This window comes from Dermacentor andersoni, chromosome 2, assembly GCF_023375885.2.
Source record: "Dermacentor andersoni chromosome 2, qqDerAnde1_hic_scaffold, whole genome shotgun sequence".
Classification (NCBI taxonomy): domain Eukaryota; kingdom Metazoa; phylum Arthropoda; class Arachnida; order Ixodida; family Ixodidae; genus Dermacentor; species Dermacentor andersoni.
In genome coordinates, this window is record NC_092815.1 from 41,762,143 (window position 1) to 41,776,192 (window position 14,050).

The 14,050-nt window shown below is 44.4% G+C and overlaps 1 protein-coding gene across 1 annotated transcript in view; it reads left to right on the forward strand.

Annotated features, from left to right (window-relative positions):
• unc80 (unc80, NALCN channel complex subunit) overlaps window positions 1-14,050 on the forward strand; it is a 209,674-nt gene that overhangs the window by 66,530 nt on the left and 129,094 nt on the right. Inside the window, exons 16-17 of the mRNA XM_050189428.3 lie at window positions 11,041-11,189; window positions 12,048-12,192. Of these exons, the coding sequence (XP_050045385.1) occupies window positions 11,041-11,189; window positions 12,048-12,192 (294 nt within the window). The remainder of the gene's footprint in view (window positions 1-11,040; window positions 11,190-12,047; window positions 12,193-14,050) is intronic.

A 14,050-nucleotide genomic window follows, 5' to 3' on the forward strand; every position in this document is an offset into this window, starting at 1 on the left:
TATTTTGGTTTTGATGAGGGACACCTGTATCTCGGCGTCAGGCAACACTTTGTTTTTTGAGCTCAAGCTCCTTCAAAAAGGCGGTGGCACGCTTCCTTTCCCATTAATTCCTCAGTGCGTTGGTCCTTTCTGTTCTCATCCTCCTCCTGCCACGCTTTCACCTCATCGATCATTTGAAGCCTCCTCTTGGTCAGTTGTACAAAGAACACCCGATATTTCGGACTCCCTAGGTGCCGCAAAAACATCCCAAAAATCGGGCAGTCCGAAAACAATGAATTCATCTGTTTAACTGCCCTTAAGGGCTAAAATTACCACAGGCACGTCCGAAAAGCTTTTAAGGCCTGCCAGTACACTGATTAGGCATATCGGTGCTTGTACTGTGACGGGAGATGGGGGTGCACGCGTGTATAATTAAGGAATACATACCGTGTCCCTCCTATATGAATACAACAATCAAACCCCGGCCCTCAGTCTCCAGCAGCCGCGAAGCAACTGACCACGGCGGCGGTCAGATCTGTGACGCAGCAGAGGGTGCTAAGAATACCTGGCTCCGGACAGGCCGCCATTGGAATCTGAACCTGGCAACGTTTAACGTTATAACGTTATCTTGTGAGGCGATTCTAGCAGTGTTATTGGAGGAATTAGAGGGTAGTAAATGGGATATAATAGGGCTTGGTGACGTTAGGAGGACAAAAGAAGCATATACAGTGCTAAAAAGCGGGCACGTACTGTGCTACCGGGGCTTAGCGGAGAGACGAGAACTAGGAGTCGGATTCCTGATTAATAAGGAAATAGCTGGTAACATGGAGGAATTCTATAGCATTAACGAGGGGGTGGCAGGTCTTGTTGTGAAACTTAATAAGAGGTACAAATTGAAGGTAGTACAAGTCTACGCCCCTACATCCAGTCATGATGACCAGGAAGTCGAAAGCTTTTATGAAGACGTGGAATCGGCGATGGGTAAAGTCAAAACAAAATACACTATACTGATGGGCGACTTCAATGCCAGGGTAGGCAAGAAGCAGGCTGGAGACAAGTCAGTGGGGGAATATGGCATAGGCTCTAGGAATAGCAGAGGAGAGTTATTAGTAGAGTTTGCAGAACAGAATAATATGCGGATAATGAATACCTTTTTCCGCAAGCGGGTTAGCCGAAAGTGGACGTGGAGGAGCCCGAATGGTGAGACTAGAAATGAAATCGACTTCATACTCTGCGCAAACCCTGGCATCATACAAGATGTAGACGTGCTCGGCAAGGTGCGCTGCAGTGACCATAGGATGGTAAGAACTCGAATTAGCCTTGACTTGAGGAGGGAACGGAAGAAACTGGTACATAAGAAGCCAATCAATGAGTTAGCGGTAAGAGGGAAACTAGAGGAATTCCGGATCAAGCTACAGAACAGGTATTCGGCTTTAACCCAGGAAGAGGACCATAGTGTTGAAGCAATGAACGACAATCTTATGGGCATCATTAAGGAGTGCGCAATAGAAGTCGGTGGTAACGCCGTTAGACAGGAAACCAGTAAGCTATCGCAGGAGACTAAAGATCTGATCACAAAACGCCAATGTATGAAAGCCTCTGACCCTACAGCTAGAATAGAACTGGCAGAACTTTCTAAGTTAATCAACAAGCGTAAGACAGCGGACATAAGGAACTATAATATGGATAGAATTGAACAGGCTCTCAGGAACGGAGGAAGCCTAAAAGCAGTGAAGAAGAAACTAGGAATAGGCAAGAATCAGATGTGTGCGTTAAGAGACAAAGCCCGCAATATTGTTACTAATATGGATGAGATAGTTCAAGTGGCTGAAGAGTTTTATAGAGATTTGTACAGTACCAGTAACACCCATGATGATAAGGTGAGACAGAATAGTCTAGAGGAACTTGAAATCCCACAAGTAACGCCGGAAGAGGTAAAGAACGCCTTGGGAGCTATGCAAAGGGGGAAGGCAGCTGGGGAGGATCAGGTAACAACAGATTTGTTACGATCTCTCCAATGCTATTCATTGGATCTCTCCAATGAATAGCATTGGAGAGATACGATCTCTCCAATGCTATTCACAGCATGTTTACAGGAGGTATTCAGAGACCTGGAGTGGGAAGAATCGGGGATAAAAGTTGATGGAGAATACCTTAGCAACTTGCGATTCGCTGATGATATTGCCTTGCTTAGTAACTCAGCAGACCAATTGCAATGCATGCTCACTGACCTGGAGAGGCAAAGCAGGAGGGTGGGTCTGAAAATTAATCTACAGAAAACTAAAGTAATGTTTAACAGTCTCGGAAGAGAACAGCAGTTTACGATAGGTAGCGAGGCACTGGAAGTGGTAAGGGAATACATCTACTTAGGGCAGGTAGTGACCACGGATCCGGATCATGAGACTGGAATAACCAGAAGAATAAGAATGGGCTGGGGTGCGTTTGGCAGGCATTCTCAAATCATGAACAGCAGGTTGCCACTATCCCTCAAGAGGAAAGTGTATAACAGCTGTGTGTTACCAGTACTCACGTATGGGGCAGAAACCTGGAAACTTACGAAAAGGGTTCTGCTGAAATTGAGGGCGACGCAACGAGCTATGGAAAGAAGAACGATAGGTGTAACGTTAAGGGATAAGAAAAGAGCAGATTGGGTGAGGGAACAAACGCGGGTAAATGACATCTTAGTTGAAATCAAGAAAAAGAAATGGGCATGGGCCGGACATGTAATGAGGAGGGAAGATAACCGATGGTCATTAAGGGTTAAGGACTGGATTCCAAGGGAAGGGAAGCGTAATAGGGGGCGGCAGAAAGTTAGGTGGGCGGATGACATAAGACGTTTGCAGGGACAACATGGCCACAATTAGTACATGACCGGGGTAGTTGGAGAAGTATGAGAGAGGCCTTTGCCCTGCAGTGGGCGTAGCTAGGCTGATGATGATGATGATGACCGTGTCCCGTGACAATTACCCCTTCCCACGCTTTTTATGCTTCACCGCCTAACACTGCTGTGCTGAGGTGAACCTAACTTTCGGAGACTGGCATTACGCAACGCGCTGTGCTTTGCGAGCTTCGAAGCCAATCGCGAGGAATACGAACGCGAAGTTAGTGCTATTGCTGACAGCGGCGAATTCTTTCGATGAAAAACACGGCACCGCATGGCAAGAAGCTTAAGCGCGAACGTAGAAGCAGCTAGGTCTAACGTTGCCGCGGTGGTGGCTACGGCTGCCAGCGGATCTGCGTGCGAGAATGCCGGTCCGAGGCGGCGAGATAATGAAAATGGCGGCGGTGGTGGCTTTGATTAATGCCATTTCGGACCTGCAGTCAGGACAATATACATTGACTCTATGGATTACGTGGCGGTGCCGCAAAGCCGTGCAAATTATCGGGCATGTCCGAAAAAGCATCAGGAAAATCGGTCGTTAATTACTCTGGCCGATGTCATCGGCCGATCGTGCCGAGGACACGGCGTCAATGACGATTCGTCGCGATTCCTCTGTTACTGGAGCCAGCATTAACACGACTTTCGTTCTCTTTCAATAAAGTTACAGATAATTTTAACGCGACAGCGTTAAGGAGCTCGTGTCGCAGAAAAGCCGGTGTTGTCGGTGTCGGTGTCGGTGGCGTTGGCCGTGAGCGATAAATCCCGGGAGGCACTTCATGAATAAAAAAGAACTTGCAAGATGGGCTGGGTGGGAATCGAACCAGGGCCTCCGGAGTGTGAGACGGAGACGCTACCACTCAGCCACGAGTTCGATGCTTCAAAGCGGTACAAAAGCGCCTCTAGTGAATGCGGTGTTGCCTTAGAAACGAGCCGTAGAAAGTTATACTGCGTTGTATATCGGTAATTATGAACATGTAACTTACAGAAGTCGCAGTTATACGAGTAGGGAAGTGCGTTTCCGCTACATTTCTTCTGCGCTTTCCGCACACGCAGAGCCATCTTGCGGCAAACACAGAAGACCCCCTCCTCTCAATGTACGGCGCTGCCCCGACAGGTGGCACGCCACGCGCGCATTGGGGCTGTGGGGGGACCGGTGCGAGGCGCGTCGCGACCCGGACTCCCTCTCCCCTGACGACGCTTCGCCGTGCTCCTCCACGGGTTGCAGAATCAAGCGTCCTTTGTTTCTTTAGATCACTATCTGTCTATCTCTCTGCCCGTGCCAATCACGACGTTTGGCTGGCGTACGTCGTTTCCCCCTCCGAGACACCGAGTTCTTCGGTTCGTTCCGCTTGCTCAGGCGCACATTTCGTTGCCGCACCGAACGCTGCGTTGCTCGACGCTCACCGCATGATTGGTGGGTGCAAAGTCCGATGCGGGGTGCCTCGTAAGTGTTCGCTGCGCTGTAGCGCATTGTCTTACACCCCTTGGCGGGTCGACGAGAACGCTGGCACGTTCCACTCTTGAAGGCGAAGCTCAAGCATCCTCCAATTTTTTCCCTGATAGAAGCAGAAATTCCCCAAGTTTTCCCAGAGTTTTTCCAGACTGTTCAAATTCCCTGAGAATTCCCGGTTTTCTTGGTTGGTAGACACCCTGGGTGCTGTAAGAATTGGTCTCTAAGCAATGACAACTCCGAAATGATACTTGTATAATCAGCTTTTTTGTAGCATTGTATATACTTAGAAGTAACTTTCTTTTTATTAGGAGTTTGCATCAGTTGACCAGTGATGATAGTATGATCGGACAAGCCATCAAGAAGAGTAATACCTGAACAGGATGCGGGGTCATTAGTCAGAATGAGGTCAAGGATATTGGCTGACATTGCTGAAGAACGCATGGCGTCTGTAATGAGTTGTGTTAATGTAAAGTCCAGACATGCATGAAGGAATGCACATGCCTCTGTTTGTGAAACTGGAACAGACTGAGTGTTCCATTTATTGCAAGGAAAATAGAAATCACCAAAAATAATTATCACTGAATTCGGAAAGATTGCCAAGACTTCATTTATCACGTGATGAAATTTGCTTGAGAAATAAGTGCTATTTGGCGGGCGATAAAAGGTTGCAGCGATTACCTTTCCATTTCCCTTCGTTTCACAGTGAATACAGATGATGACGCACTCAAGGAATGTGGTGATATTTACAGGCAAAACAACGCAATCTTTTTTCACCGCAATGAGCACACCACCGCCTCTTCTTTGCTTGCGATTAAAGCGAAAGAATTTGAATTCAGATGAAGTGACAAGTATACTGCTATCAGGATATGTGTCATCCAACAATGTTTTGGTGAGAGCTACCAGGCACGCTGAGCTTGAGTCAATAAGTGATGAAAGAGCGATATTTTTAGATAGCATGCTTCGGATGTTCGTGTACAGAAAGGTAAAGCTGCACGATTTCTCTGCACATGATGATAAAGACAAGCGGACCACAGCTGTTGGGAAGTTAGTACAAGCTTGTCAAACTGCTGAACACTGGAATAAGCTACCTGCTTGATTTGTGTCAGTGTCCCAGATGTATGTGTCATCGTTTAATACTAGTCTGTTAAACACAAGTCTCATGCAGTCACCATCTTTTCTGATTGTTTTGCCGTATTGCCACAACTTGCGGCGTTTATCTCGCACACCCACTGAGTAGTCGCGGCCAATGCTGAAAGCTGTGTTCTTTAGTTTATAGCCATGGCTTAGTACACTTTCAACTTTATAATTAAAAACCTTGACAATGATCGGTCACCTTTCTTCTGCAGAAAAATGACCCAGTCGATGTGCCCTGGCAACTGAAGTGACTGTGAGTTCTAGCTGGTTTTCGCAGAATTCTGTAACAAGGCGCTCTGAGGATTCCCAGGTTTCATTTTGTTGCGGATCAATTAGGCCATAAAATAAAGCATTTGACCTTCGAGATCTATTTTTCAAATTGTCAACCTTGTCTTGTATTTTAGAAATGCATTCCTTGCTAGAAGCTGGCGATGAAGTGTTTGCCAGGTGAACTTTAGATTGTAGGTCATCAATCGTGTGTTGTATTTGTGAAAGGTTTGCATCAAGATTGTTGGGAAGCTTATGCATGGCTATTGACTGAACCTTTGGCTCGAGCTCGACAACCCGATTAGTTAAAGACTCTAGGTCACATTTAACCGAAACATGAAGCTATAGTACCTTGGTTATTGATTCTTGAAGGCTTGTGTTATTAATTTCAAGGCACTGAACTGTTGAAAATACAAAATCGAGCTTTTCTTCCTGGGCCTTCATCATAGGGCCAGGATTAGACTCAATATCCCCGCAACATAATAAGAGGCGCCAAACATACGCAACAAAATCGCGAGCACACTTGAGAAAATCGGGTGGCCACAACACCGCAAATAAGCATACATCATTATTGCGGTAACACTTGGTCTTGCAGTAACTAACCTGAAACAACATTTTAGTTGAGCACTGCATCGTGAATGCGGCGTTGTGGCCCGTTGCGCTGATGAAGCATCCGTCTTTTACTACCCAGCCGTCAGCTGACCGGGTGCAATGTTGCCGGCTGCAAATCCAGTTATGATCCAGCTGTAGCGGTGGTGGACACAAAACGTTCAAAGGCGGTTCACAGCACAGTGCAGGTTCATTGATGATGCGATGATGCAGCTAAGCGGTAACGTTGGTCGTGACCAATCCTACCAAGCCAGCAGGCGATGGTCGACGCAGGAATACCGCAAGGAACACCTGATACAATATTTCAGTTGAGCGCTGCATCGTCTGAAAATAAAAAACTTGTGGTTATAAGCCAGTGGACAAACTTAGAAATTAAAATTATGTACCTTGGCAGTAGAAGTGTGTGCAGACAAGCATACTCTCAAATAAAAATGTTTCACTCACTTCAAAGCTGCTTTATTTGAAGAAATCAGTGATTTTGTTCTGGCGCACACAGCACTCACGACCGATTAGGGATGTGTCTACATCTTCCACTTTGCGCAATGCCTCATCGGGTGCGTTATTGCACCAAGCAATCAAAGTGCGGACTTTGTTCATGTGCACTAAAACATCAATGTTCGACACGATCGCATCTTCCGTGTTCGGTGACCCACAGTCATCTTCCTTCAGGTCGTCATCGTCATTGGAGATGTCGCAAACACAGTTAACAATCTCTTCAGTTGTCAGGTCCGCCGCGGTTAGTGCTGCACTATCGCTTTCCACATGGTCGTCAAAGGAAGAGACAGTGGGCAGCAGCTCTCCAACCTCGGTCAACAGGTCTTCTGTGTTGTTGTCGGTCACCTCTGGTCATATTCAAGCTGCACAGGCACTTTGACAAGCCCTGCTTTTCACTAGCAGTTGCTAATGGTGGACACCTTCAAGTTCCACCAAGCTCCTGTAAGCATTTCCACTGCCTGACGAATATTGATTGAAGTCATCTGCTTTAGGCGAAGGTTGATAATCAACCACTGTGCAAGGCGCCTAAGTAATTTTGCTTTCACACTCTTTATAATGCCCTGGTCTAGAGGTTGCAGCAAAGACATGTTGTTTGGTGGCAGAAACTCCAAGTGAACATGCGTCAAGCGAACATTCATAATGTGAGCAGAGCAGTTGTTGACAACCAGTAGAATTCTTCGGTCGAAGAAGCCAGCGAAGCCCACCAACAGCTGTTACCTGATTTTGTGATTGCCAGGACATTCTCAGTAATACAAATTTTGAATAAAATAAATGAAAAATATATAGTTCTACTATCTCAAAAAGACAGACAAAGCATTTAATCTTTTCACTGCCAATCTATGCATGGTAGTTGCACATAGCTGCGGAGCTGCGTATGTTGCGTGTGACCTCCAAGATAGCAGCGCCTTGCTGTGTAGCATAAACACCACAGCTGCCACCAGATGCCGCGATGAGCCCTATTGCTGGGCAAGATTTTCAGCATTTGGCCCGGGCTTTGTACCCTTGCCACATCACCTGCGTAGCTTTCGGTGCCCTAGTGGAGATGAAGGGCAAGGGAAAGGTGCTCATCTCTGTGATAACTATGTCTAACTGCACTTATGCTTGGAGGATTCAAAAAATTTTTGCAACAGGAGATTCATGAGGCGATGTCATTTAATAGTGAGGCCATTCTATGATTAGTTAGAGGAGTGTTTCAGGGCCCCTTTTATTATGTAAAAGAGAATTGTGTAAAGTTCCTAATGTACTCTGATTTTGAAATTGGATGCAGCTGACTGCAAAGATTTTATTAACTTTTTTCGCGGATTTTTAAAGCTTCTTACTCACTGTGTTGTGTTTTCTACAGCACTGTAGTGCTGTTGATAATGGAACCTCTACTGCTTTTTGATATAGCTGTAATTGTACTGCTTCCTTTGCCAAAACATGTACCTTAAAGTAGGGGTCTTGACTGTGGCTTGTGCAAAAATAAAGTGTCACAGCTGACTGGAAGTTGTGCTCAACTGAGATGTGTGCGTTGACTTTGGTTAAAGAAATTGAAACCACAGCCATCAGCATTTATATCTGTGTTCAACTTTTATTTTGGTATAGTAAACCTCAACTATATGATGGCAGGGAGCTCTGTTGTGTGATAAGATTTAAAAATTCTCAGGCATAGGATGGAGTCAATTCACTCAAGACAGGCATACTTGGAGGTTTCTGGATGCCTTTGGATGCCTGCATCAGACTTAATATTGCATCATGTTGTCTCTTGTTTGCTACTGCTTCCCGAATATGCAAACTTAGCCCTGACAAATCTTAAAGTTATGTATTTTCCGCCGGGAGCTGGTAGCTGATAACTGATACAGAAAAAAAAAATCAAGCACGGAGTTACTATATATTAGTGGACACCAATGATAAACAAAGGAGTGCCTTGCAGAGTGCAGAGCTAGCTGTTTATCCTCTGACACATGCCACAAACACAATCATCTGAGTGTTTGCCATGTAGAAAAAGAAAGCCTACCATTAACAGTTCTGATAAATCTGTGGCTAAAATGTCGCTGAACACTCTCACGCATGCACGCACAGACACACACACAGACAGACGGACGTACGGACAGAGAGAGACAGAGAGAGAGATGGATATTACCAATAATGTATTGCATGGCATGCACAGAACATTTAAGCACCTTAATCTTTATCGTAGTGGGGGCACAGAACACCTATACAAATTTAGAGAAGGGAAACTGTACCTTCCACAGTGCTACGGAAATAAGCATAGCGGTGGCGTCGTGAACTAAAGTATGGGACCACAGGTGGCGCTGTGCAACAGGAAACGGAAACGGGGTTTTGCACAGTACGGCGGCTGCTTTACCAGGTGTTCTGTGGCTTTACTGGGTTTCTGGCTGCTGCGCCTCGATCGTGCTCCCGCCAGTTTAGTTGCTGTGTGGCAAACGTAGCGCCTACATATATGTGTAGGCGCTACGTTTGCCACACAGCAACCAAACTGGCGGGAGCACGATCGAGGCGCAGCAGAATACATGTAGCGCTGAGTAATATCGAGTTAAGGCACACTCTGAACTGACTTTTAAGGGCATCCCGAGCGGTTTTTCGTTTATTACGCCGCCGTTACCCCGAGTAGTGCCGCCGCGCTCCAGCTGTTGCATTTCGTGTAGGGCTACTGACAGAATGCGGTTTCCAGATGGCACGATGGCCTCGACTGGAATAAACGCACAGGACACCAAAGATTGAGTAAGCCTGAAAATATTTTATTTGCATTTTACAAGTACAACAAAAAGCACATGTCTACGCATCCACACAAACGCGGTTACATAGTCAAGAACATAGTCAAGAGATGGCTCATTAATAAGGGTAGCACAAACGCACAAGAAAGAAGACCTAAGCTACAAAACGTACGGTCGGCTGCTAAGTATAGTAATGTCCCTGTCACCGCATGTCACTTTTATACAGCATCTTTACAGCACTACCAGGCCGGGTAGTTTGGCGGAAAGAACGCAACAGCTTACGGCCGTCAGCTGCCTCTTCCTTACGGGTGTCATAATTATTCTAATCTCCGCATCAACGTCGTGCAAGTCCGCATACAGGTATCTGTATCTGAACCATATGTGCCAGCTTAATACATGTGTAGTGAAATTATGATAACCACTGCGTCTTACCAAACGTATTGGTTTTGCAAATGCGCATCACAGCTGACGGAACGACATACTGTAAGTGAAGCACAAGAGAACAAGGACAAAAGGAGGATACAACACTTGAAGAAGAAATGAAGAATTAGTAGGCGTACAGCAAACAAGCGATGATGGAGAACACACAATGATGCATCGGGTGTTCTGTGGCATCGGTTTGCGTACTTACAGTGTTATGGAGATCAACGGCATAAAAACGTACCTTCAAGCGTACTCCTTCAACCTCCACCGCATTCTTTATGATAATCAACGCCTAAACAAAATGAGGCACTATTTTTTGCTAAGAGTAGACCTCTTTACAGCAAGTCTATGTAATGACTCGCAGACGAAACCAGCATGCTTTCTAAAATGTTTTACCGCCGTAGTATTCGAACGCCAACGGCCAGGAAACACATCGATACCAATAGACTGTCGGTGGTTAATCAAGTACAGTAACCTTGACGCTATGACTAAAAAGCAGTTTCAACAAAAAAATGTAAAGAAAATCAACTGCCTATTTGCCTGAGGTAAAAAAACATCCTTAGACACCTCGATTGTTTATGTCAATGGTTTGTGTAACGTAAAAAATTCAGCATGTTCAGCGCCCCTAGCAGAAAAAGCACCAATTAAAGTATTCGACCAAATTACAGTAGCTCCACTTGCGCGCTTACGCTGAAACACGCCTCGATTGATTTTTCGCCCTCTGTGGCCATTTGTTGAACTTGAGAGTGTGCGGGGCCTGGTGGGGGATGTTGCTGCAGCTGAACAGTTAAAATTTATCAGTATAGAAAACTGGACAAGTTGGTGAACATTCATTGTATGGTGATATGGTGATAGTGCTACTGAGACGAAGACAGAATATTAAGGAACTGAAAGCAGTACATGTCCTGTTTCAACTTCCTTCTGTTTTCATCTCAGTGGAGCTGCCACCATATAATCAATTAAAACTTCCCAATATAAGCACTGTATAAAATGAGACGCCTTCTTTTATTGAATGATGCTACAGCACTTGCGCACTGATAGAATGCTATTATGTTTTCTTTCTATTTCTTCTTTCTCAACAGTCCTTATACTGTGATCTGCGTCAGCTGATAAGCTACGTTCATGACAACCACGGAGGCATATTTCGAAGAGTGGCCTTAAGTGGGATGCTTGATTCTGCAGACCGTCCAAATAAAAAGAAGAATTATGTACCGGGAACAAGAATTGTCAGGTATTAATGTAACCTTCCTAGTTCTTGCTTTCCTTTGAAAGAAATGGTGAAGCTTAACAAGCATTGGTGAGCTGTTTCACTTTTAAGCTTACTTTTTGCTGTTCATCTCTTAATAACCTGCTCTGCATAGAGACATTGTTATGGAACCTGCGACACTTGCTTTTTGGACCGTAGCAGCAGTGTGCAGAAACCTGCGGCTTCTTTCTGTACAACCAATAGGTTCTTGCTGCAGTCAACTGTCATGCAGTTTGAGTATTTTTCTTCAGCTGTATAGTGTTGCCTTCATATTAAACAGCAGCACTGAGTGCTGAATGGTATTACATTGACGACTTTTTATGTTTAACTGCCGTACTATCTCGTGGCAGCATATGTTATTTTCAGCACTTCTGAATCTAGACCATTTTAGCTTTGGCTAGTAGTTGTTGCCATCTTAAAGATGTTATATCATGAACGTGAATACTTTCTTGTAGCAGCAGATGGTGGTGTTTGTTCAATACATTCATGCAATGCTGCAAGAATATGTATATACGACTATGCTGTTTTGAGATTAGCCATAACAGTGCGCCAAGCAGTGCAGTCGGAAAGTTCATTATTAATGACAGTGCAAAAAATTGGGACCAAGATAGACACAAGCATGACACAGCACCTTATTCCTGTTGGTGTTCTTGTGACTATCTCAGTTCTAGATTTTTGTACATTTGTTAATAATTAACCAGCAGTAATTTGCCCAGTTTATCATGCTCCTAAAGTATAGCAGTTTTGAATTTATCAGCCTAAGATGGCAACACCGAAGGGACGTAATAACAGGCATGTGTGAGTTTGTATCATGCAATGTTTTAGGCACTTTACCTTTTCCAGGCATGCAAAGTCCCTGGAACATGAAGAGTTAAAGGACCCACTGTTTTCATCAAATGTTTTTATTATCGATGAGACAGCCGTTGAGAAGAGCAGCCGAAAGTCTTTCTTTAGGAAAAGAGGCGTGAGAAAAGTCCCCAGTGCTCAGGTATGCCTCAGGTGCCTCCCAGTGTTGCTATTCAGAACGTCCCATTTACACAACAGCAAACCTTTTCTGTTAGCAAGCCTTACTTGGACTGTGTTTAGCATTTGTTCAGGGGGGACCTGGGCCTCTAGCAAAATTTTTATTGCTCTTGCTACTAGAGGAATTAAATTCACAGGTATTAATAGTCAATTTAGTGTTCTAGTTGTAAATATGCAGCTAGTTTTTCTCTACATAATGAAGAAAATATTTAATATAATTCTTTCTGTTCAATATTTTTGGGATTACTGACAAAATTGTTTTACAGTAAGTGAGCTAAAAGTTATATTAATATATTCCTAAATACTCAAGAAGTGCAATAATCATTGTTTCATGCTTCCACCTCTTTCCTACCCAACCTTACGAAAGTTGGAAGTCATAATTTGGTATATGAATTCTTTTTTCCCCCCTTAATTCCGGCAAATTTCAAAATGTTTCAGGGTGCAGAAACATGGTATTATAGACGTACTGCACTTCTTGGAAGCCCAGTTATTAGGTTAAAAAGTTCTTAACATCTACTCATTAGGAGAGTAATCACGCCTCTCGGAAAGTTGATGATGGCCAAAAATAGATTTTAGATAAGTGCGAAAAAGAAATTACCATTTGAGAAAAGCAGTTTATTCTCATGAGTGCGGAAAGTTCGGCAGGAAAGCAAGTCAGAAAAGATGCTCTTTCAAAAGCAAACCAATATGGTGTGGCTCTGATAACTGATTTTGGATTGGTGAACGGCAAAATGCGTCATGTTCAGTGCTTTCATGGACAAAACTGAGAATATTGTAGGATAAAAACAGTTTTTTTCCTGAACGGCACATCATTTTAAGCTAGTTCTTTTTTTCAGCAGGTGTGTCATGACATGTATATTAGAAAAATAACAGAAATGAAAAATGACCTTTTTAGGGATATATTAGTCTCCAAGATCCCAGTCCCCCTTTAAGGAAGAATGTAAGAGAGAGTGCATATTAAGCCTAGGAGAAGAGCGGCCGAAGAGGTCTGATGGTATCTAACAGCTTTAATAATGTACAGACCTCAGAACTGCTCATAAAAACTCAGAAGCGTTACATTTTGGGCGAGTTCGTTGTACATGATTCTTTAGAGGCTTATGCGCGCACAAAGACAGGATGTCGAACGAAGAAGGGACACACAATGTGCGCATGTTGTGTGTCCCTTCTTCGTTCGACGTCCTGTCTTTGTGCGCGCATAAGTGTCTAAAGAATCATAAAAGCTCCACCAGCAAATACACACAAGTACAGTAGAAGCTCGTTAATTCGAATTCTGCGGGGATGCTACGAAAATTCGAATTATACAAAATTCGAACTAACGAAAGTCAGAAAGAAATCACTCGGTTGAGGCGCGTAAATAGTCTGGCAAGGTGCGAGCACGCGTGTACAGACGCTATGTCATGTTGGCGTGAACAACAACGTTTATACTTAGAAGCACTGGCGCAGCCAGTGTAACCGGACGCGGTCAACGCAATCCGACGTGCCCGACGTCAAGATGGCTCTTGCTCCATCTGCGTGTTCGTCATGCCAATTGGCGCGGAGAAAAAAAAATTTTGCACTTTCGTTCTAAAAGGAAAGCATCGATTGCGATAGCAAATTAGTAGATAGCTATACGAAGTAAAGATAGTAGTTTTATTGGCTTTATAAACTTGTAAACATTCGCTTACTAACTAATTTAACAAGTATGGTGTCACGTGTGCACAGGTAAACTGAACACATCTCGCTGGACCACAGAAACTTGCTGAAAAATGCTGGAGTGAGGAATCGCGGCAGTAGCAGCGAGTGAATTGACCTTCGTACAGCTCTTGCTTAGCGTGAACGAAATG